The 25,103-nt window shown below is 51.8% G+C and overlaps 1 protein-coding gene and 1 non-coding gene across 2 annotated transcripts; one reads left to right on the top strand and one right to left on the bottom strand.

Moving 5' to 3' along the window:
* Positions 1 to 2: 2 nt before the first annotated feature.
* On the bottom strand, positions 3 to 23,772 carry ADORA2B (adenosine A2b receptor). The gene is made up of 2 exons (XM_055305367.1): positions 23,321 to 23,772; positions 3 to 1,434 (listed from the first exon to the last, which is right to left on the bottom strand). Exons 1-2 carry the CDS (start codon positions 23,653 to 23,655, stop codon positions 771 to 773), a joined length of 999 nt encoding a protein of 332 aa, XP_055161342.1. The 5' UTR covers positions 23,656 to 23,772; the 3' UTR covers positions 3 to 770.
* Positions 10,854 to 10,981, top strand: LOC129497985 (small nucleolar RNA SNORA18). The gene has a single exon (XR_008662030.1). It is a non-coding gene; the product is annotated as a small nucleolar RNA SNORA18 (small nucleolar RNA).
* Positions 23,773 to 25,103: the final 1,331 nt, after the last annotated feature.

Here is a 25,103-nt window from a genome sequence, read left to right as displayed (position 1 = left end):
GGTTGGTTTTCAAGTTTTACTTTATTTCACCTAATAGATATACACAGTTATATGATTTTGACTTATTAAAATTTTCACACTTGAGCTCCAGCAACTTGGCCAAACTTGAGCTTCGTAGAGAAATGAACTTCACTACCTAACTGTAGATGGGGCTGTGCAGTCTGGTAGAAACATTTCCCCAGTTTCTTCCTCTGGAGTAGTTTGCAGTACATGGAAAAGAACGTTACCAAAACGGTTACCTGATTATATTCTACTTAAGAACTTACAAGAGTACCATTTCCCCAAATAAATATAGCAGTTTCTTGACTGAAGAATTACACTTTTAATTTTCCTGGTCACCTTCCTAGGAACAAGTATACATTTTTAGTATGTTCAACTTTTATTCTTTCACTGCCTCTAAGTTAAAAAAAAAAAAAACATTTGTATTATAATAGTTTACAGTGTTTCACAGTAAAATATTTCATTTTCTACCATGAAAGAGGCAGACTCTTAAAAAAGCAAAACAGTCTTTTACAATCCACTCAGGCCATCAGCATCATCCACACAGAGCAGCCAGAAAAAAAACATAAATATATTTGTGAGCCTTTGGAGCCGACTAATAACATGTACTTATTAGCTAGGTATGTGGTAACTCCAGGGGAAGTACTCAGAAGCAGCAGCCCATATGCTTACAAGGTGTAGCTGTCTTTTAACAACGGGAATCAGCCAGTCATGTCCCATCCCTTTGTTTATTATGAATGTGTGCCTTCTTGAAGAGGCCAGGACCTAGGTCATAGGCCCACATCAAGGGCAGACTGTGTCCCTGCCTGCCCATTCCCACTCTTGAGGACATCTGTCTGGCAGAGAACATACCTGGAGATGATTTTGTGAAAAGTATAGCGGAAGTCTCGGTTCCGATAGGCATAGACAATGGGATTGACAACTGAGTTGGCATGTGACAGGAGAATGGCCATGTTCATTGCCCACTTGGGTTTGTCCTTAGCCCGAGCTGGCTGAAAAAGGGTGACACAGTTGATGGCATGTACTGGCAGCCAGCACAGAGCAAAAATCCCAACAATCATGGCCAGGGACTTGGCTGCGTGGATCTCCCGCTGGATGACGGTCCTGGAGTGGTCCACCAGCTCAGTGCGCTGAAGCTGCTTGCAGGCCACCATGAAGATCTTGATGTAGATCACCAGCATTATGAGCAGTGGGGGCAGGACGCACCCAAAGAAGTTGAAATATACCATGTAGCTCATGGGGACCACATTCTCAAACAGACACTTCACAAGGCAACAGCTTTCATTCGTGGTTCCATCCCAGGGCTCCGTGCAGTTGGTGGCACTGTCCTTACTGTTCCACCCCAGGAATGGAGTCAGTCCAATGCCAAAGGCAAGGACCCAGAGGACAGCAATGACTCCTCTCGCTCGAGTCCCAGTGACCAAACTCTTATACCTGTTCAAAAGAACATCATCTGTTATCATCCATGTACATTACTCTGTAACCAGAGTCCAAGACCCCACCTCTGCTTTGGTTCTATGGCCTTTACCCTTAACAACCGTTCAGGTTCACACTCAACATAAAGACCTGCAAACACGTATGAGCAACTTTGCGCTAACAAGCTCAACAAGATTTTCATTCTTGACTTACTAGCTCATCTCTGTTGAGTGACAAATCATGCTCATAAAAACAAGTGAAGTCTTAAGAGGGTGCCTTCTAATTACCCACATCCCAACCTAAGAGTCTAGGTCTTCTATAAGGCACTGTTCTAGGTGGTGAGTTCCACCAGTGAACACAATACACAAGATCCCTGCTTTTAAGGACTTACATTCTAGTAAGGAAGACACTGATGATCATCAACAACAACCATGTTAGTAAATTCTACGGTGTGTTAGGAGGAGAGGTGTAGTATGAAAAAAGAAACACTCCAGGACCGTCATCCAGTGGGAGATCCACAGAGCCCAGTCCCTGGTGACACTTGAACCAAAGTGACACTTGAACCAAAACCTGAGGAAGTAAGAATTGGAGCCCCCAAGAGTCCAGTAGCACTACCTGGTGGCTCCCCGCAGCATCTCCGACCACCTCCCCCAGCGCCGGGCGCCGACCCCGTGGACACCGCTGTGCCCTTACGGGGCTGGGGCCCAGGCTTCTCTTGTGGCCCCAGCTATTCCTCCAGCAGGAGAAAGGAAGTCTCTGTGCCACCTCTCAAGGACTGCTGAGCAGGAATGTGGCGGGGCCTCTTCAAGGCTTCTGTTCCCACGTGGCCACCCCGGGCAGGGAAGGCTATTTCCCTAGGCACCCCCCTCCCCCAGCAGCTCTGGCCTAGGGCCGGCATGTCCACGTGGACAGCCAGGCGGCCAAAGCAGCGGCACAGGCAGGAGCTGCCCTCTCAGATGGGAGCCTTGGGGTCCCGGGGGAAGAAGCCTACTTGTGGCAAAATGGGAGTCAGAGTAGAAGTTTGTGTCCTGACTGCAGGTCGGGGCATCAGGCCCACAGCATAGCACCTCTGTGCCTCGGTTTCCATGTCTCTAAATCTAGAGAGAGCAGCAGGGACCGAGTGGCATGGTTCTTAGTTATACGGCCATTATGAATGCATTCCTTATTTGTTATCTGATTGGCTAACAAACAACTTTAAAAGAAGATTCTACTTGGAATACATAGTGGCCTCGATAGGCAGGCAGGAGAAAGGAGAACTCTTAGAGTTTGCTGATGAAGTGAACAGAGAACTTGCCTCATAAGTGACAGTGATCCCTAATCTTTCCTCCTCCCTATGAGGGCAGCTCTCAGCAATGAGCAGCACAACTATGGCCTTTCCTACATACACCTGCTGGGCTCAGTTGCTCATTGAATTTTCCTTGGCCAATAAATCCCTCTATTTCTAAATCCCTTCTGCTTCCCTCCTCTTTCAGGAATGTACAGCCATTCCTTTAAAAAAAAAAAAGTTATTCCTGTCCATTACCCCACCAGAGAATGCAGTCAGTCCCTGAAAGATAACAGAGCAGCCTCCCTAAAAGCCAAGCACTTAGAATCACAAGAATTTAGATCTATGAGGCCACTTACTCAACAGCTCTGCCCTCTCTCTTTTGTTGTGGACAGGATTCAACTGCAACTTAATTGAGTACAGTTGAATATAGGCCAGTCCGGGGCCGAGATGAACTGTATTTGGAGTAGGCAAATTCTCTTGTACATAATGGTCTGGGGTGGATACATGAAATAGTTCTGGCCAATGAGACAAAAAGGAAGTCTGCTGGGGCACTTGATTTTACTTCTTGATATAAGGAAAGACCCATGAGGAGGGCTCTTCCCCAGGCCCATCCCTTTCTGCTTTTGATGCTCTTATGGGAGGCTGTGCTGCCTAGAGCTGTAGCAACCATCTTGTGACCATGAGGGCTAGCTAGCTAGCCTGGGGACAGCAATGGCAAAGTGGGAGGGAGGGAGGGAGGGAGGGGCCCACCCAGGTTCTTGATGAGCTCTCTGAACCACTGCACCAACCCTAGAACCATCACAGCTCCACATTCAAGTTCAAGACATCATTAAATGTCTTGACTGTTACTGTTACTTGCAGTCACTGTAACCAGGCCAAAGCATAAACACTGGAAGGGACTTTTCTAATCAAAACTCTCTTATTTCACAAATGAGGAAACAAAGTCTTTGAGTAACAGAAGCAATATAAGAACCAAAGACCAAAGCTAGATCAGGACTCTATCCTGTGTTCCTTGTGCCAGATTATGCTGCTTATTTTACTTGACTTTTTTTTTTTGTACTATTTTTTTTAAAAGCAACATTAGTCACTGTACATGGAGGGGGGATCACAGGGAATTTCCTATCAGAGTTCAGAACAACTGGAATCCACCTACATCTTAAAACTGCTGGATTCTGCATGTGCAGAAAAACTATTCTTAGACTAAATCGACTTAGATAAAGCCGATGGTTCCATCAGGGGAGCAGCTGGTCACCACTTTGTGAACGCCCCCAAACACAGCTTTTCTTCCCTGTTGGTTCATTATTTCATTCAGCTCTTCCTTTGTACCAGGCACTCTGTTAGTCACTGGAAACATAATCACAGCTCTCCTGGGTTGTAAAGCTGATGAAAGAGAAAGTAAAGAAGTAAACACACAAACGTGTAATTACAAATCAGAATGAGTTTGGCCAAACCAAAATGAATAGGATGCAGAGAAGAGAAAAACAGGAAGACTTTGGACATAGAATGCTACAGGTTCAGAAGGAATAAAATCTTTGAAGAGTGGAGGGGAGAGCATTCTAGTCAGAACAAAGTGGTAAGGCTTTCAGACAGGAAAGGATTTTACTTTCCTAAAGAAGCAAAAGGAACTGTGAGTGACCTAAGCTGAGGGAGGGGCCAGCTCATAGGCCATGGGAAGGAATCTGGATTTTGATATCCAAGTGCAGTGGGAAAGTGTGGAAGGCTTATTTTAAGCCAGGGAATGGTGCTGATTCCTGTTTTGTAAAGGTCATGGTGTGGAGATTGAATCTGGGGGAAGCAAGAAAAGCAGATCAATGAGGAAAACCATTTTGGTGGTTCACTCAAGAGAAAATCAAAGATGGTGCCACCAGATACACACTTTGGAGGGAGAACCAACAGAAATGAACTGGATGTAGGAAGATGAGCTGAGGATGAATTCCTAGGCTTTTTCCCTCCTGTGTACTAAGAACTAGTTAGTTATACCGAAATGGTATTAAGGGGACAAAGCAACAGAATGGTGGAGGCTAGTATCCAGATGAACCCAATCCGTAGAGAGAGAAGATGCAGAAAAAAAGGCAAGATGATTATTAAAGTGACTGAGAATCTAAGGGGGCTGGAGGATGTGGGCCCAGGACCCATGTGGAGGGACCCACCACCGAGGCAGAAGGAAGGAGAAAAGGGCCAGGATGGGAGGGGAGGTTCAGTGGCTAGAAGATCTGTGAGCGCTGCAGTCACCTCAGAGGTCACCTCAGACTCGGAAGAGCCACCTCCTGAGGGAGAGGGGCAGGCTGGGGCACTGGAGCTGTGTCAGCCAGTGGAAGAGGGAGCTTGCTAGAAGAACGTGGCAGGATGACGGCCTCTGTGGTTTCAACAGGGGTGCAGCCTCTGTGGATGAGGTTCAGGCTGACCCCGGGAAGTGAGAGGCCAAGGAAGAGCAAGAGGGATTGAACCCAGAGCTGGTGCAAACGCTGGAGCTAGAACGCTGGAGCTGGGGGTGCAGGGCCAGCATGTGGGGATGACCAGAACATCAAAGGTTTGCATCTTTCGCAGGAGGGGCCATCAGGATCCCACTGTGGAAGGGAGAATGGAGAGAACCAAGAGAAAGAGCTGGCGCCCAAGTCGCCACCTGAGGCCCCGGGGTATAAACAGAAATAAGGGAAACCGTGTCTTTGGGGGGGTTGGGGGAGCCAGGGAGCAGCAGGCACTCTCAGAGCAGAGGTCAGAGCCAGCCCAGGGATCTGGGGGTGGCCGGGAGGGCACAGTGCCCAGGGAGGGGATGTAGGACTCTGGGTCCAATCAGCCCGCAAATGTAGAGAGCACTGTGGGATTGAAATTAATGAATTATTCCGAGGCCCTGAAATACCTGCTAAAGCTGAGACTTAGTCACGTCTCCACTTTCACCTTTAACACACCAACAGCACGTGCAGCTTTAAAGGACAAAAACAAAAGCTCCCCATTCCTTTCTTCATCTGAAACAAGTCTTCCTCCCTCATTCCCTCCCAACTGGTCCATATCTGCCCATCCAGGCAGCCTCTGAGCCAGGTGCCGGCAGACGCCCCCTGCCCACCTGGCAACACCAAGCCCGTGCCTGCCCAGCACACGCCGGCTGTGTCCCTCGGCCCGCTGCTCTCTCTCTCCCTTTACAGACGTGGAAACCGGGGCACAGGGGTGCTATGCGGTGGGCCTGCTGCCCGACCCACAGTCGGGACACAAACTTCTACTCTGACTCCCGTTTTGCCACAAGTAGGCTTCTTCCCCCGGGACCCCAAAGGCTCCCATCTGAGAGAGCAGCTCCCGCCTGTGCCGCTGCCTTGGCCGCCTGGCTGTCCACGTGGACATGCCCGCCCTGGGCAAGAGCTGCTGGGGGCCCCCAGGAGGGAGCCTCCCCAACGGGGCAGCCACGTGGGAACAGAAGCCTTGAAGAGGCCCTGCCACAATCCTGCTCAGCAGTCCTTCGGAGGCGGCACAGGCTTCCTTTCTCCTGCTGGGGGAACAGCCGGGCCCACAGGAGAAGCCTGGGCCCCAGCCCCGCAAGGGCACAGCAGTGTCCACGGGGTCGGGGTACACGCGGTCAGCGCCTGGTGCAGGGAGGTGGTCGGGGATGCTGTGGGGAGGAGACAGGTGCCGAGCCGGACGCTGGAATGGGTGGTCCCGGGGGCTCCCTGGCAGCTTCCCAAGAGTGCAGTAACCTCCTGGCCTGTCTTCACACGTCCTACTGGCAGCTGCTGCGCCCCCGTCCCCTTCCTGAATGCCTCCCCCCCACCCCCATGGGTTCCATGCCGTCCTCCCTCTACACCAGAGGCTCCCAGAACATCCTCCTGCGTGTGCGTGTGCACATGCGTGTCCCCAAAACATTCCCAAAAAGCAGGGGCCAAGCTCCCTGCGTCTGCCCCTCAGCAGTCCTGCCCTGCTGTGGGGGCACGGAGTCCAGGGAAGCCCAACATCTGCCCAAACACGGGGGTGTAAACAGATAAAAAGCAACGTAGGGGTGAACAAAGGGAGCGTAGGGGTGAACAAAGGGAGCGTCAGCAGCTTCATCGCTGCTTCATCGTTCCAAACAAGCAGGCCAGAGTCGTGTTGTCCCCCACCCCCACCAAGGGGCGTTCTGGGAAGGTCCACACTCCGGGAAGTGGCTCCGCTGCCCCGCTGGGCCCAAAGCTGTGCTGACACCCACCCGTTCCCCATACAGAAGGGGCTGGTTGGCTAAGGAGCTTGCCAGAAAAACAGTCACACGGAGGGAGTCAACAAAGGGAACAGTGTGGACGCTGAGGTTACATAACACAAAGCGGAATCGCCCAGTGCCGCATAACAAGTGCTGGCCTATTTCTGGGGCAGGGTCTCCTCCCTCCTGGCTCTGCCCTTGTGCCTTCGGCTGGGACCAGTCCTGCTCCAGGAGCTCAGCATGTGCCCTGGGGCGGCGTGCTCTGGGTGGTGGCCGGGGCTGTACCAGCCCTGCCTCTGCACTCTGGCATCTGGGAAACGGTGACAGAAGTGCTGCTGCTGGAGCCTCTGACACAGAGACGATGTGATCAAAGCACTTGAGAGAAACACACCTCTAGGTAAATGGCATGGAGCTCTGTCGCCATTTCTTAAATTGCCTATTGTTTCTTTGAGGACTTTTTTCTTTACCTTCTGTCTAGCTCAAGTTTCAGTCCTCTGTAATACAAACATTTCTGCTTTAAGGCACGTGTATATACATTTTCAGAAGAACTATATACTCTCTAAAAGTGCACACGAATAATAACAGGACTTAGGTAAAAATCGAGTTAGGACAGACCCTTCAAAGCCTACAAGATGTAGGAACTAGAGCACTGGCGACTTGGCTCCCGAGGCAGGCGGTCCAGCTCGGCTGGAGGTGCCACAATGAATATTAAAAATGCACCCTTAGAAAATCTCATGGAAATTCTGGCAAAAGGGTTAAGTAGAGCAAGGCTGATGAGTGCCAGGATGACGCAGATGAAAGAACTGCTCTAAGCCAGGGGACTGTTGCTAAGTAGGGCACGGTGGGCAGTGTGGCCTGCCACAGCCAGGACCCACAGGCTAGGATGCGGCTTTTTCAGGAAGCAGGCCCAGATACAGGCCCTGCTGTGTCCTTGTGCCTCCTCGTTCCCCTCTGGGCTCCTGCCACAGGGAGGTTACAGGGAGGGCTTTTTCCTTCCCTGCTGAAAACTAGAAGGCTCCTCCCACTATCCCATCCCCTTTTAGCCTAGGCCAAACCACAGCTGAACGAAAGCAAGGTGCACCAGACCCACACTGTCCCACTGCCATGTGCCTGAGCTCACATTACAGAAGTTTACACAGAAGCAGAGCAGTTGTACCCCACAATTCCCACGGTGCCCCTCCCCAAAGCCCCCCACAGAACCATATTTTATGTCTCCTTCCACTGGAGCACGCACTCCTTCATGGCAAGACTATCTCGTTCCCTGTTGAATCCGAAACACCAACGATGGGCCTGGCCCACAGTGCTGAATAGAAGCCTGAATTTACAAGGAGAGAACAGAACTCTGGTCTTAATCACATAGACACGTTTAACACCCACTTGGTAGCTCTAAACAAAAAAGGCCTGGGGCAGGTGAAAGTGTCTTGAGCTTCAGCTTATATAGTTTACAAGAGGCTATCTGTGGAAGAGCAAAATCTTTATGCTGAGTAGCTGCTTCAGATTTCTCATGGAACCAAATGGAAAAGGTTTTTGGAAAGTTGTCATGGACAGGGACGCCTGGGTAGCTCAGCAGTTGAGCATCTGCCTGCAGCTCAGGGTGTGATCCCGGGATCCTGGGATACAGTCCCACATCGGGCTCCCCTTAGGGAGCCTGCTTCTCCCTGTGCCTGCGTCTCTGCCTCTCTCTGTGTGTCTCTCATGATTAATAAATAAAATGTTTAAAAAGTTGTCATGGACAGAAAAATAGAATTTGAATAGCACTGTGTCTATTACAGGCATAGAATACATAGCCAAAGAGCTTCCCACGAAGAAAATTTAAGACCTGGATGACTTCACTAATGAATTCCTCCAACACTTGAGAAACAAAACCATTCTTAAACAAAACGAGTGGACACTCTTTGGTTCTATTTATATGAACTTCAGGTCTGGGAATAGGAAACGTATTGAGGGCAATCTGTCCTGTTCCTACAGTCAGTGATTGTCCTAGCTCTAGTGTGGAGGGCCGCATGATACAAGAACAGCGCCTGCAGGCAGCCCGGGTGGCTCAATGGTTTAGCGCCACCTTCAGCCCAGGGTGTGATCCTGGAGACCCGGGATCGAGTCGAGTCCCACATCAGGCTCCCTGCTCCCACATCAGGCTCCCTGCATGAGGGCTGCTTCTCCCTCTGCCTCTGAGGAGCCTGACGTGGGACTCGATCCCGGGACCTCAAGATCATGCCCTAGGCTGAAGGCAGGCACTAAACCAGTGAGCCACCCAGGGATCCCCTAAATAAAATCTTTAAAAAGAACAGCGCCCACCAGATGGCAAGCTGTGGTCACCAGAACCTACTTTCAGGCTAAGTGCTTCTGAGGCCATACCCTCAGCTACTCTGGTTCTTGGGGGCAGTTCTCACCTATGCTCACAAGTTCAGACATGTCTGAATCCCAGTGGTGGACCTGGTAGGGTACTGAGCTGAGCCCACTGCCACGTGTAAAGGTGGTCAGAAAGGATGCCAGTTGTCCTTCACAGTCACCCAAGAACAGTGGGCAAAGAATGCAGGTGGCAGAAAGGAAAGGTGTCAGCACTCCTCACTTGCTTACTATGGCAAGAAAACAGTCCACAATGGTCTCATAATGATTCAACCCACTGACAATGAAGATGGGGACCAGGACCAGGTATCCCACAGTTCACCTATGAGGCTGTTTTTTGGTGAGCCTCACATTTTGGTTCATGTTTTGGGGGGAGAAGGGGACTCAGAGACAGCCTGCAGTTGCTGGGCTCCAGACTCTGATTTTCAAATGAAATTAAGAGTCCCTAAGAGAAAGGACCCCTGCCTGAAAACCAAACCAGAGAATAAAATGATACCTTGTCTTCTCCCCCATAAAGTACCCTCCCATGGCTAAGGTTAAAATATACTGCGCTTCAGATATAACATTAATTGCCAAAAGTTATTGCCCTCTTTATATGTAAGCCATCAGTTTAGAAGACATCACGAGGTACGTAATATCGATACATGCCCTTACTGGTGATAATTCATTTGGATCACCTGGTTACTGTAGCATCTACCAGATTTCTCCACTGTAACTATTTTCTGTTTTGTAATTAGTAGATCTCTTATAATAGATACTTGTATTAAATATCTTGCTCCTCATCAGACTTTCACCAATGAGTTTGATGATTCTTGCCTGCACTAGATTACTATGATAATTGCCAAATGTTGATTTCCTTAACTCAGGCATTCATACTCATTAATTAGATGGCATTCTACTGTAAGCAAGAATTCTTCCAACTCATTATTAAAAAAAGAAACAAAGAAAGAAAATCGCCCAGTTCTGTTCACTGTGAGGGCCTAGGAGAAATGACACTCCAGAAGCAATGAACACACTGACCCAAATCTTGGTGTCTAAGTACCATTATCTACTGAAAGGAAACAGGGCTCCTTGGAGAAATGGCTGTTCCCAAAGCCAGAAAATACAACGTGAGCTCGAAAAACCTTTCTTTGATAAGGAAGAGCAGGGAAAAGGTAAAATTCCTTTTTTATGAAGAATGACAACTGATAAAGGTAGAAGGAATGAAAAGAAAGAAAACTGCCATTTTACGTGGTAATAACTGGCTCAGGCAAGAATCATCAATGAGGAAACATACCTTTATGGTGACAAGTGCTGGCAGACATAGCTGTAACTAAGTGATCAGAGTTAACATAACATTGTGCAGCCAGTACTCGCACGGTGAGAGAGCTGGGACCTTATCCTAAGGCACGGGAAATATTAGGTAAAGAAGGAGGAGCGATCAGGTCTTCATTTTAAAAGACTGCTGCCATGTGATGCATGCGCTGGGAGGGCAAACTCGGATGCAGAGAGATCAAATAGGAGACTAGATGGGACCAAAATGACTAGGGAAGGAATTTAAGAAATCCAACTGAAAAAAAAGGCGGGGGGAATGCAACTGACAGGACCTATTCTAAAATGTCTTTCAATAAAGCTTTATAGTTCTCTGCATTACATATATAAATCAAGCAAGCAAGCAAGCAAGCAGCTGAGGTCCATCCCAATGGGGCTTCTGTGGACCTACATTGTTGGGAATGCTTCATACAGAATACATGTGGTCTCCTTTATTCCCAGAACTATGTGTTGGATCTGTGGGAAAGAACTACAGGACATGGATCATCTAAAATCTAAAAACTATGAAAGACCTAATAGTCACATTTTTTTTACACCTCAGGCATTGGTGTATCCCAACAATCAGTACAATTCCAGGAGGTGACAGTTCAGGGATGGGCATGATTTGAACTTATTCATATGTTTAGGGGGTGTCTGAAGTTGAGAACCAGGCAGATCCATCCATTTTCCTAAAGAAAGCAGATCCCAAAGTTTACAGGTAGAGATCTTCAAAATACATCTGTATTCAAGTGGAGATCAAAGAAGTCCAACTGAAAGAATTGTGGAGTGACAGTGACAACTGTGGATTGAACAAAATTTTTTTATTTAAATAGCGAGCATGTACACATGTGAGCAGGAGGGGAGGAGCAGAGGGAGAGAGAGAATGTCAAGAAAGCGCCATACTCAGCGCAGAGCCAGATGCAGGGCTCAGTCCCATGACCCTGAGATCATGACCTGAGCCGAAATCAAGAGTCAGATGCCTAACCGACTGAGCCACCCAGTGCCCCCAAAAGTTATTTTTAAAAGGGCTATTTTGAAGATTATGATTCTGACTTTCAAAGAACTTAGGTGATAGGTGGTAGAAGGAATCACATATAAAATTCCTTAAATAAAAATTTATTGACTTAAAAAGATTTTTAAGATTTTATCTATTTATTCATGAAAGACACAGAGAAAGAGGCAGAGTCACAGGCAGAGGGAGAAGCAGGCTCCATGCAGGGAGCCTGACGTGGGACTCAATCCCGGGACTCCAGGATCATGCCCCGGGCCGAAGGCAGGTGCCAAACCGCTGAGCCACCCAGGGATTCCCTAAAAAAAATTTTTTAATTAAAAAAAAAGCAGACAAAATGTTGGAGAGGATGTGGAGAAAAGGGAACCCTCTTACATTGTTGGTGGGAATGTGAAATGGTGCAGCCACTCTGGAAAACTGTGTGGAGGTTCCTCAAAGAGTTAAAAATAGACCTGCCCTACGACCCAGCAATTGCACTTTTGGGGATTTACCCCAAAGATACAGATGCAATGAAACGCCGGGACACCTGCACCCCGATGTTTATAGCAGCAATGTCCACAATAGCCAAACTATGGAAGGAGCCTCGGTGTCCATCGAAAGATGAATGGATAAAGAAGATGTGGTCTATGTGAACAATGGAATATTACTCAGCTATTAGAAATGACAAATACCCACCATTTGCTTCAACGTGGATGGAACTGGAGGGTATTATGCTGAGTGAAGTAAGTCAATCAGAGAAGGACAAACATTATATGTTCTCATTCATTTGGGGAATGTGAATAATAGGGGGAATATAAGGGAAGGGAGAAGAAATGTGTGGGAAATGTCAGAAAGGGAGACAGAACATGAAGACTCCTAACTCTGGGAAATGAACTAGGGGGAGTGGAAGGGGAGGAGGGTGGAGGGTGGGGGTGAATGGGTGACGGGCACTGAGGGGGGCACTTAACGGGATGAGCACTGGGTGTTATTCTGTATGTTGGCAAATTGAACACCAATAAAAAATAAATTATAAAAAAAAAAAAAGCAGACATGGCCATGGTCTTGAAATCAACATTGGAAATCGAGATGTCATCTTCAGAAAGCCACTCGGGGAAGTTTGCGGGTAGTAGGACTGGAGCCAAACAGGCAGTAAACCAAAGAAGGTGAGGCTCAGATTGGGGAGAGGAGCCTGAATACATTTAGTGAAGAGGAAGAGGCTGCCACACAGGAGTCTGGGGGTGAGGAACAATGCTGGACTCCCACAAAGCCAGGGGAAGGGCCGCCCAGCCCAAACTCCCCAAGCTCCCAACTCAGTCACCTACTGTGGCACTCAACCTGCAGACACCACAAATATAACCTGTGCACTTTCCCAAAGCCCCCATGTGTGGCAAGCCTTGGAGTCACCCTGGACTCCAACCTTCTCCTCATGCCCAACCTCCAACCAAGTCAGCAAGTCCTCTGGAACCCGTCCCTGACGATCCTATCTTCTAGCTACAAGCTTCTAGCTTCTCGCTCGCTCGGTGTGTGGTGTCAATACAGACCCACCTGGAAATCACACAGGCCGGCTGCGGCTTTTCATACCCTGGGTCCCACCCGGCCGGGCGCCGACCCACCACACCTCTGGTCCTTGTTCCCTGACTGTGGTCCCAGAACCACAGTATTTGGTTTCTTAGGATTCTTTCCTGTCCTGGTGTCTTGGCTCTGTGGCTTCACCTATGACCCCTCTGCCTCAAAGTCTGACAGACTTCTTGGCTGGCTTCAGACAGCAACCATCCCCCTGTAGAAGTTCAGAGTTCACAGGGCTCAAGTAGCTCTAGACCTCACCTCCATCTCGAGGCGTCTGTCCTGGTCATGCTTCCTTCGCTCCTAGAGGACATCTGGTGACCCTAATAATGTCGGCCCCTCCTGTCCATCCCCCCTGCCAGACTGCCTGTTTTATAATGCAAACCTGACCACACCAAGCTCCCGATTAAAACCCTGCATTGGCCTTCCAGGTCCCACTTAATTATCACTGCTCTGAAAATCCCATTTAAATGACAGTAGAGAGGAGGCTCCTGGGGAGGCTCAGTTGATCAAATGTCAGACTCTTGATTTCTGCTCAGGTCATAATCTCAGGGTCCTGAGATGGAGCCCTGCGTGGGGCTCTGCGCTCAGTGGGGAGTCCGCTTCTCTCCCTCTGTCCCTTCCCCCAGTATGTGCACATGTGCTCTCTCAAATAAATAAACAAATCTTAAAAAAAAAAAAAAAATAGGGCAGCCCAGGTGGCTCAGGGGTTTAGCGATACCTTCAGCCCAGAGCATGATCCTGGAGACCCAGTATCTCTGCATAACCTGCTTCTCCAGGGATCCCTGGGTGGCGCAGCGGTTTAGCGCCTGCTTTTGGCCCAGGGCGCAATCCTGGAGACCGGGGATCGAGTCCCACATCGAGCTCCCAGTGCATGGAGCCTGCTTCTCCCTCTGCCTCTCTCTCTGTGTGTGTGTGTGTGTGACTATCGTAAATAAATAAAAATTAAAAAAATTAAAAATTAAAAAAATTAAATTAAATTAAAAAAATAGCCTGCTTCTCCTTCTGCCTGTGTCTCTGCCTCTCTGTCTCTCATGAATAAATAAATAAAATCTTAAAAATAAATAAATAAAAAATAAATGACAGTAGAGAAAACAGAAGGAAATAAATTTATAACCTAAAATTACTAAAACTGGAAGTGGAGGGTGACATCAGCAAACCAGAGATTTTAAGGAGTTTCTAGAGACCAGAAGGCAGATAGGGTCATCAGGATGGGGCAGGGCCCTGTGTCAGAAACAGAGATGGCCAGGAAGAGAGGCTCCAGTCTTGCAGCAGCAGATACCAGAATGAGGTTTGGAAAAGGAACAGAAACCAGGGGAGAGACTGCCTGTGGACCACCTTTGTGGGCTGCTTCAGTCACCCTATATTGTCCCCTCATCTCCCATGGATGGACCCCTCCACTCTCCACCCTCTCACCAAGCTGCAGGGTGAGACTAGTGATGGCAGGAAATTTGTGACACATGAAGGAGTCTGAACCATGTGAATCCAGAAAAGGGTTTTCAAAACTTATTCAAAAATTGTTAACCTCAAAAAAAAAAAAATTGTTAACCTCAAATCAAAAGTAACAATATGAGTGCTAAAATTTATTAAAAAGGGGGTGGGGAAATTAGGGAGAAAAAGTCAAGGAATTCTTCCACAGGAGAATAAAAAGTTAAAGTATTGAACACATATACAAGAAAACGTTTAAAAGACAAAGATCAGGGATGCCTGGGTGGCTCAGTAGTTGAGCGTCTGCCTTTGGTTCAGGGCGTGATCCCAGGATTCTGGGATCGAGTCCCGCATCGGGCTCCCTGCACGGAGCCTGCTTCTCCCTCTCCCTGTGTCTCTGCCTCTCTCTCTCTCTGTGTCTCTCATGAATAAATAAATAAAACCTTAAAAAAAAAAAAAAAGATTTTCAGAGCTAAAGACAGACCTAAATCTTCAGATTAGAAAATTTGGCCAAGGGAATCCCTGGGTGGCTCAATGGTTTGGCGCCTGCTTTCAGTCCAGGGTGTGATCCTGGAGTCCCCGGGATCGAGTCCGGCATCGGGCTTCCTGCAGGGAGCCTGCTTCTCCCTCTGCCTGTGTCTCTGCCTCACTCTCTGTGTGTCTCTCATGAATAAATAAATAAAATCTTTAAAAAAAAAAAAAAAAGAAAGAAAGAAAATTTCGCCAATAAGTGTTATCCCCAATGAAGGAGCAAAACAAAAAGCCAATATTTATTTTTTTTTATGATTTTATTTATTTATTTATTTATGAGAGACACAGAGAGAGAGGCAGAGACACAGGCAGAGGGAGAAGCAGGCTCCATGGAGGGAGCCCGACATGGGACTCGATCCTAGGTCTCCAGGATCACATCCTGGGCTGAAGGCGGCGCTAAACTGCTGAGCCACCCGGGCACCCAAAAGTCAATATTTAGACCCAGTCTTGTGAATTTCAGAAAGCTAAGCAAAGGCAAATGATCCCAACAGCTTCCACAGAGGAAAACCAAGTCCCAAATAAGAATGGAGCACACCCCAAACTTCTCAGACATCGTTGGCTGCGAGAGCAATGACCCTGTATCCAGTCAAACTACCAATGACATGTGAGAAATAAGAACATTTCTGGCATGGAAGATCCCCGAACGTTTATCCCCATGTCCTGAATGAGTTACCTACGGGTGTGTATACCGACAAACAAATATGGAATCCCAAAGGAGAAGGAAAACATGCAGGGCCAGGAATAGTAGAACAAGTCCAAGAGTCCAGAGAAGCAAGGCACAACAGGCCAGTGAGGACAGCCAGCAGTGGGGACAGAGAAGGAGCCTGAGGGACCCGGGAGGCCACATACTTCTTCCTTTTAAATTTCCAGATGGAAAACTCACGATGCAAACATGAAGCTGACCACAGCGTGGTGTAATTCTGAGCAGCAGATAGGACCTAAAAAAAAGAATCCATCTGACCTGGTCATCAGGCCGGCCTCCTTGAGACACATCAGTCTGTGATAGGAGCACACACTCGGGGGTAAGAGACACATCGAACATTCTAAATGGTGTTTACCGATTTCCAGTCTTCAGAAACTCTCCACAGAGTTCAGGAAACTTTAGTATGGTTACAGAATAAAATATAAAGGGTATTAACCTCAATAATGTAAAAGTAATGGTATGATATGAATGTGTCCATATATAATTCGCATAGGAAAAGAAACGAAACAAGAAACAGCGGTTGCCTCTGATGGGCTAATCAGGAGACCACAGATCAGAGACGGCCAACTGCCCACCATTTACCCTTTTATACGGTTTGAGTTTCTTCACAACAGCAGGAATGACCTCTTTGAACATAAAAGCTCTATGAGATGGGCAGTGTGCTGCAAGGGACGGTACAGCCGACAGCAGGAGGTGGACAGACACAGAGGGAAGGCTGCTGGAACGCTCGACCTTGTGTTTCCTGACCGTTAACAGACGTTGCCTACAAGTAATGGAATTAGAAATCGGGCTGAAACATGATCCACAGAAAAATACCGAACTGCAACAAAAATTAGAAGGAGCAGGGAGAAGAGGGCCTGTGGCCTCCTGTTAGCAGGGAGTCGAGAGATTCTATTTAAAGAGGGCAGCAGTGGGGCACCTGGGTGGCCCAGTTGGCTGAGCATTTGCCTTCGGCTCCGGTCACCATCACAGGGTCCTGAGATCGAGTCCTGCAGCGGACTCCCTGCTCAGTGGGGAGCCAGCTTCTCTTCTCTGCTCCTCAGCCCGTTCATGTTCTCTCTTGCTCACTCACTGTTTTCTCAAATAAATAAATAAAATCTTAAAAATAGATAAATAAATAAAGATGGTGGCATGAACCCAGGGGTCACTGTGAGGGCAGTGACCCTTTGAAGAAATGCCAACAGAAATGGTCTGGAGGTGCTGTCCTGGCAGAGGGGTGATGGGGGGTGACAGAGGGGAGACTTTTGCTTTCCCTTTGATATGCTTCAGTATTTTTGAATGTTTGTTTTTGTGCACAGTGATTGATTTCTAACTCAAAACAGAACCATAGGGATCCCTGGGTGGCGCAGCGGTTTGGCGCCTGCCTTTGGCCCGAGGTGCGATCCTGGAGACCCGGGATCGAATCCCACATCGGGCTCCCGGTGCATGGAGCCTACTTCTCCCTCTGCCTATGTCTCTGCCTCTCTCTCTCTCTCTGTGACTATCATAAATAAATAAATAAAAATTAAAAAAAAAAGAACCATAAAACACACACACACACACACACTCTCAACGCCTTCATGGACGTACAAGTGCCTTAAGGACAAACCCCAAACTCCACAGGCACCTCCAGGCTCTCCCTGACCTGCCTGCTCTCAAACCCACCCTCTCCCCCGCTGCACACACCTCAGCTGTGAAGCCCAGACTCCCCCACCTGCTCCTTTGCACATGGCTCCAGCTCAGCTCACAATTCTCTTCCTCCCATTCACCTGGACACACACCTCCAGCACCAACCCTCTAGAAAGAACGCTGCCCCTGCCTCAGCCCCGGCTGAGCTAGAGGGCCATCCCGGCACCCGTGACCATCCCTTCTCAAATTCTTTCCAAGGTACGTTTGCTGCTAGCCATCAAGTTCTTGCTGCCAGAAGCAGTGTGGCACCTGTTAGCCTCGGAGGTGAAGAGCACACCTGTTCATGCCCAGGTCCTGAAGGTCAGTGAGGAATCAAGCATCAGGCAAGGCTGTGCCTCGCTTCCACCATCTGAAAAGGGAGGCAGGAGGAGACCCTATATGTCCTCGCCACTGTCCGTTCCCTGACATTTCACGCGCACTGGCCAGCAGGCAGCTCTCTTCTCTGCCCCAGTCCAGACACATCACTACCAGCTATAGGCTTCTCTGCCTTACGCACTATCTCAAGAGTCCCGATCACAACTGGCGGGGGTCCTCACTCATCCGCCACTAGAAGGGTCCACTCGCCTGGTTTTGGATGACCGTGGTGCTTAGTGCTTTTCCTGCAGCTGTTCCCATGCTGGTGTAGGGGCTCCCAGGAAAACATGCTACTCGCCTGTGGCATCCGTGTGACCCCAGGCTAGGCATAACCCTCTGAGCCTTGGTTTCTCCATCTGTGAAGTGAGGGAGGTAACAGCGTCTGCCCCCTTAAGGGTGTCATCAAGATTGATCGAGATTAGGCACATAAGGTGCAGGAAAGCCTCCGGAGTCACTGCTGTATCCCAATGTCCAGAGTAGCTGAGGGCATAATTCCTTGTATCTCTCAATACTAAATACTAAAAATCCCAATGTCCAGAGTAGCTGAGGGCATAATTCCTTGTATCTCTCCCTGCAGTGTACGTCCACACTGCACTCACAAGCTGACAGAGCAGACGAGGGAGACCAGGACCCCCAGGGTAGCTGGTCCAGCCAGCAGGTGCCAGGCAGGGAGGGCCCATGCATGAAGTCACAGAGAAAGGACACAGATCACCTGTCATGTGAAAATTATGCCAACTTTTGTTCCTTTACACACACTCATTCTCCCAAAGGTCAAAGGCAAACCACCCGCGCTTTGCGAAATTCTGTGGAAACGCTGCTGAGATGCCAAGTCAGGGCTACGTCCCTGCCAGGGCCGCTCTCAGGCAGGCTGGCCACCCCGCCAGGCACGCACAGAAGTGCAGGCTGTGGCCTGATCCACATCAGCGCTCCTGGTCCTTGGGGCTCCCACTGCTTGCTGGGGGGCAGCTCCGAGCCATGGTCCCAGGGCAGACCTAGGTGACTGGGTGGACCCTCCTTCCCCCACCCCATGGGTGCTCTTGTCTACAACCCTGAGTCCTCACAGCTGCCACTTCCATGTCCTCCCCACCCTGTGGCTCCCAGATGCTCCTGGCGGGGTGGGGAGGGGGGAAGTCTGGGCCCCTGGGGCTGCAGCAGGAGGGCAGGAGGGCCCAAGGCGGGTGGCCAGGCGGGTGGCCAGGATCCCAATCACATCACAGAGGGCCCTAACGCCCGGGGGCCATGTTCAGATTTTACATCTAAACCCCACAGCGGAGTGGCTTTCAGCAGGGGAATGAGGCGCTCTGACTTCAGGCTCAAATCCTGTCTGGCAGCATTCTGGACAATGGCTACGGGGGGACAGGAACGGATGAGGCGGGGGCCCTGTGGGGACCCCAGGAGCTGGGCCGGACCTGTGGAGAGGACCTGTGTGATGAGGTCCAAGAAGTGACCGTCAGATTCGACCAACAGGAGGTAAACTCAGTGGCCACAGAAGTGAGAGAATTAGACTTGTCACTGTGGAGGCCACGGAGGACCGACCAGGGAGTGGCGAGGTGTGCCACAGGTGTGCCACGAGGGAGAATTGATTGAAGTGCATTCGTACATTACTGGTGGCTTCCTGGGGCCACTGCAATAAAGCTTGCTGGCTTGAAAATACTTACTCCCTCATGGTTCTGGAGGCCAGAAGCCTACAAGCAAGGTGGCAGGGCTCCGCTCCCTGCCAGAGGCTCTGGACACAAGCTGTCCCAAGCTTCTCCCAGATTCTGGTGGCTGTCCCCAGCATCCCTTGGCCCTGCCTCCTCCCTCTCCACATGTCTTTTTTGTAAGGATGTGATGGCATTTAGGGGCCACAAGACCCTAGGACAATTTCTTCCTCTCAAGGTAATCCAGGACAAAGTCTTCCTCCCAAGATCCATATAAGGTAACATTCACAGGTTCTGGGGATTAGAACATGAACATCTTTCTGGCAGGGGTGGTGGGATGCACCATTCAACCCACGGCAGTGGGAATGGTCTGGAAGAGAGAGAGAACACTGATGCGGAAGAAGGGAGCGCTCACGGAGGAGTACCTGGAGGGGTCCAACCCAGAGCTGAAACTCCTTCCTGACTTTACTGCAAAACAACACTAGAGAAGAATTTTCTCATATGGGATTCGTAGCTCAATTTAAAAAAAGAAAAAGAAGTTCTTATAAAAACACTCAGAATCCCCTGCTACCCTCCTACCTACAGTTGAGTCAGCTAAGGGAGGCTAAGCGGAGGCCACATTTTAACCCAAGGGACAGTCTTGCTCAGATATCAATACCTACCTCCCGGACTGGCCCCGTTTGCAACCGAGAAAAAGCCTCCCTGTAGCACAGGGAACAGGCAGGGAGACAGGGTCAGGGTCCATGGTCAGGACAGACAGACTAACTCCCTCCCATTCCCTGGGCCAATCCAGCCAACCAAACACTTCCAGGAAAACACCCTCCTTCAGCTCCATTGGGAAAACAGCTGGCCTTTGACCTACTTAAGACTCAACACCACTGGAAACTGAGTCCAGGAGCAGAGTAAGGAGGGCCTCCAGACAGGGGTGAATCACACAGTCACCCCCCACCCCCAGGCTCCAGTGGGGGTTGTGGCTTGAAGGGGAACAGGATTAGATTAGGGAGGAGGAAGTGCTCCTGCCAGAAATGGCCTGAGGGTGAAGTGGGGGGGGGCTGAGGGCAGACCCCCCCACTTCACCCTCACCCCTCCAAATTTCCCCACCAGGCACACTCCCACCTCCAGCAGCAGGGGAGCCTGCACTCCCAGGCTGCATCAGTGCACATGGACCCTCTGCTGGGGCCAACCTCAGAACTGCGTGGACTTCCTTCAGTTTGTGGACACCCCTCACTCTGAAGGCCTAGGACAGGGCCTGGTATGAGCAGACGCTCCTCTTTTCAAGTCCAGTCAAAGCTTTCATTTTTGTGCCCAGCTCACTTTGGGGCTTCCCTTTCCCTCTGCACTGTCAGCTCTCTGATGTCACTGGACACCTTGGCAAACGGGTGGCAGGTGGGGACTCTGGGATCTGCAGACTTGAGCTGTGCTTACAGCTGGCCCCTCGCACTCAGAGCTGTGAGGCATTGATGCTGTCGGAGCCCCTCACACCTGTGAACTGGGCAGAACCCAGGTAAGTCGGAGGGCTGGCCAATTCCCCAGTTAAAGGTACGGATATTAGAACCCCCCCCCCCACACACACACACCCCACCCCAGAGATTTTGACTCAGGGGGGCCCAGTAGGGCCCTGTAATCTGCATCTTAGCCGGCTCACAGGGGGCCATGCTCCCCAGAAGCAGGATGTGCTGACAGCTGAATGATCCTCCCCCAGGAGGCCTCAGGAGCCCTGAACACCTTTACCCTCTCCAACCCACAAGGCTGGGTGTTGGTGCCACAGGGTCGAGCATGATGCCTGAGCCTTCCGGGGGTGGGGAGCTCGGGCTGCTGGCACCCGCTTCTTCCAGACCTCTGAACTCTCTTGGGAAGACCAGGAGAGCAGGAAGGGGATGAGCTCCCCAGGGCCTCTCAACTGACCATTCTTCCCATCCTTCTCCTGTATCTCCCTCTCCTGCCCTTGGCAAATACAAAGAACTTAGAGGCGTGTGATTCACATTTCTTTCCCCTGAACACACCCACACCCCCTTTTTTTAAGACCCCGCCCAACACAAACCAGGACAAGAACTAACAGATTTAAACTTTTATGGAACTTCCTGCTGGCTGGGGCACAAGGAATTCTTCCGTTAACTCCCAGTGAGCTGGATGGACCTCTGCTTGGAGCAAGGCCAAGAGGCTTCTGTTGAATGGGTACCTCAGGCTGGGAGTTTGAGACTGCCTGCTGGATGCAAACAGTCCAAAAGTAACCAACATGAAGACCAAGAAGCAGGAAGGGTCTTAGGGGACCCCTAAGAGACTATACCATGCTGCCCCAAGCCTTGGAAATCTCTAGGCTTTGTCACCTAATGGGATGCATGAGGCCTCCTGCTCAGATGCCAAAGGCAGCAGCAGGTGGAAAGACCCGGCCAAGCAGGAGGTTCCTGTTCCCACTGGGATCCAGGACACAACCCACAACTACCAGGTTCAACGTGCCTGCCTGCTAAAAAAGCTTCTAGAAGCATTCTGTCAATTCCCTCAAACACATTTCCTTTACAACCACCAATTTACTGCAGACAGCTTCTGCTTCCAGAAACAGCAGTATGCTTTCTACCTGCATCCAGGACACTGACACCACACGCAGGCCTGTAAGACAGGCCAACGGCACAGCGTGAATACGGTGCCAACTCTGAGTCCAAGTCCTGGCTATGACACTCATTCCAGATGCATCATTCTGAGCAAGACTCTAATCTCCCAGAGCCAACACCCGCCCCCCTTTATCTACAAAACGCAGATACTAGAATCTGCCCTCTGAACTACAGCAAGAACGAAAGGATAAAAGTATAAAATAAACTGCCTCGGACTTGGACATAGTTGGCACTCAATAGAGTCCTTCCCTTCCCTCCTACTCTGTGACTCGGTGTCCCTTCCCAGCTCCAAACCCAAAGAGATCCAAAGAGATCCAAACCCAACTCAGAAATGCCAAAAGAGCCAGGAAGGCACGGAAGGCAGTAAAAATATCCAATAAACCCTAGGGCTCCCTGATACTCCTGCTCTCAGGTGCTCAACTTTGAAATCCATCATCAGCTACAACCGGGGTGTACTCCCACTGCTGGCGGCTGGCTCCATCCCCTGAATGCTCCATTTTCCTCCTGGGGCGGAAGAGACCACCCTGAAGTCCTCGTTTTCTGAAGTCCCTGCTGGGACGTGGCAGTGCAAGGTAAACAAGACCACATGCCACGGACCTGCGCGCCTCTGAGGCTGCTCGTGTTGGCCAACGGGCGGGCGCAGCACTTTGACTCTTTTAAAAAGTACAGAGAGGTGATAGGGTCACCGTTGAGCATGCAGGCACGGGTGTTCCTAACGTTCCCTAGAGTTTACGGGACGCCCCTCCCACCCCATCCTACCCCCGGGTCGGCCTGGCCCGCATTTTGTGGCAGGTACCTTCCGAAGTTGGGTCTTCAGTAGTGTCCATCCTGACACTGCAAGTCCCAGCGTCCAAAGCTGCCCTGGACCTCCCGGTCCCCCCAGCACTCCCAGGGCCGCACCCAGCCGCCGCTCTGGACCCGGGCTCGGCCGCGGGAAACCACCGAGAGGTTGGAAACAGTTTTCGCCACCGAGGCAGAGACAGCATCGCCAAACCTCCCCCGCCGGGGCCCCCACCTGCACGCTGGGGGCGGCGCTTTCCCCGGAGTTTCCGGGGGCGACCAGGGACCGCGCTCCCCAGAACTCCGAGAGTTGTGCCCACGCAGACCCCTCCTTAAAAACACGTGCGCATCCGGGGAGCAGAGGCCTCCAGGCTCCGGCTCCGGCTCCGGCTCCGGCACCGAGAGGGTCTGGGCAGCCCGGGCGCACGTGTCTCCGGATGGGCGGCCGGCGTCCTCCCGGCTGGGCACCCGAGCTCGGAGCGCCCCGCGCCCGGGGCCAGCAAACCCGCGCCTGGAGCGCGCGCTCCTCGGCGGGGGCTTCGACGGAGCCCCGGGGTCGGGGCCGCCGCGCGCCTCACCTGAGCGGGACGCGGATGGCCAGGTACCTGTCGACGGCCACAGCCAGGAGGCTGAAGATGGAACTCTGCGTGAGCACCAGCACGAAGCAGGCGAGGAAGAGGCAGCTGTGGAAGTCGGTGCAGAAGCCCAGGCTGATGGTGATGGCAAAGGGGATGGCGAACAGCCCCACGGCCACGTCGGCCGCCGCCAGGGACACCAGGAAGTAGTTGGTGGGCGTCTGCAGCGCGCTCGACGTGCCCACCGCGGCGCACACCAGCACGTTGCCCGCCACCGACAGCGCGGCGATGGCCAGCTCCAGCGCCACGTACAGCGCGTCCTGCGCCTCCAGCGGCATGGCCGGGCCGACCGGCCCCGGCCTCGCCTACCCGGGCCGCGCTGGGCGCGGGGCAGCCGCGTGGGCCCCGCCGGGCACGGCCAGGGCGCCCGCACCGCGCGTCCGCCAGTCGCGTCTGACCCGCGGGGCTCGGGCGCTCGGGGCCGGGATTCCGGGGGCGGGACCGCGGGGAGGCGGCGCCGCCCATTGGCCGGCGCGCCCGCCCGTCTCGGACCCCCGGCGGAGCGCCGCCCCGCCTCCCCAGCCGCGGACCCGTCTACGCCCGCGCGGGGCCACGCGGGGCTCGGCGGCGCGCGGCGGGGCTCGGGCTGCGGCCCCCGCGCGCCGTGTGGTGGCGCTCTGTGGCCCGGTGCGGTTCCCCAACTTTCCCCGAGGCTCCAGCTGTGCGGGTGTGTCCCGGGCGGCCGCACGGTCCGCCCGCCGGCGCGGCGCGCGCAGAGCCCCGAGCGCCCCGGGCAGCGGGACGGGACTCTGCCCCGGGCGCCCCGCCAGCGCCCCCGCCGGCTGCGGCGAGCGGAGGACCTGAAGCCTGGGGGGCTCCTCCCCCCACCATCCCTGGGCACCCACCGGTCAGGATGCCGCGGAAGGTGGGGGCTGGGGGACAAAGGGCCTGGCCTGTCTCTTCGGGTCGCGACACCCAGACGGCAAGGATCGCTCCGGAACGTGCGGCTCTGCGCCCCCTCCCCGCCTGCACCCCGCTTGCAGGTCTCCCCAGTCTCACCTGCTCCTCTGTCCTCTGGCCACTGCGCGGGCGGCTCCAGCTCTGCCTCCACCTTAAGACGGGCTCCAAGTCCTCCGTCTCCTCGTCTACCCGGCCCCGCCCAAATGCCAGTGTTCCCCAGGCCCCCTCTCCGTCGTCCTTCACCCTCACCCTGGCTGCTCTCGGGTTCCCAAGGTGTCACCTGCGGTCCATACACCGTTAGCTCCCAAGCCTACGCCGGCCTCCCTCAGTGCCCCGAGTGCCAGGCCTGAGCACCCCACCGCAAAATACTGAACTCTGTCAGTAGAGCTGGAGGGCCCCCAAGTCCAACAAGTCCAAAATCAAGCTCCTCTGCATCTCTGCCCCAAACCTGGGCCCACTCCTCCTTCTGGGACTCAGTTACTGACCTTATGCCCACTGTCACCCACTCCAGTAAGTGCCTTGACACCCTCCTCCATCCTTCTCGACATCCAGATCCCTGGTGCTGCCAATTCGGCTTCCAGAGCTTTGCTACTCTCCTCCCCAAAGCCCCGTCTCCTGCGGGTTGCCTCCTCACAGGCTGCTCCCATCATCCCTTTCTCACCTCTGCCCTGGGTCCTCAACCAAGTTTCTATAGTCTCCCAACAACACCATCATTCTAGAACACACCTGGCCATGCCATTCCCTGATCCCAAATCCTTTGCTCACAGTTACCAGACTCAAAAAAGATCGTCAGACAACGGAAAAGATGCTTGTAAAATAATGTTAA

Source organism: Nyctereutes procyonoides, unplaced genomic scaffold, assembly GCF_905146905.1.
Source record: "Nyctereutes procyonoides isolate TBG_1078 unplaced genomic scaffold, NYPRO_anot_genome, whole genome shotgun sequence".
NCBI classification, from domain to species: Eukaryota; Metazoa; Chordata; class Mammalia; order Carnivora; family Canidae; genus Nyctereutes; species Nyctereutes procyonoides.
The sequence above is the reverse complement of the archived record's forward strand: the minus strand, read 5'-3'. Positions and strand labels throughout refer to the sequence as shown.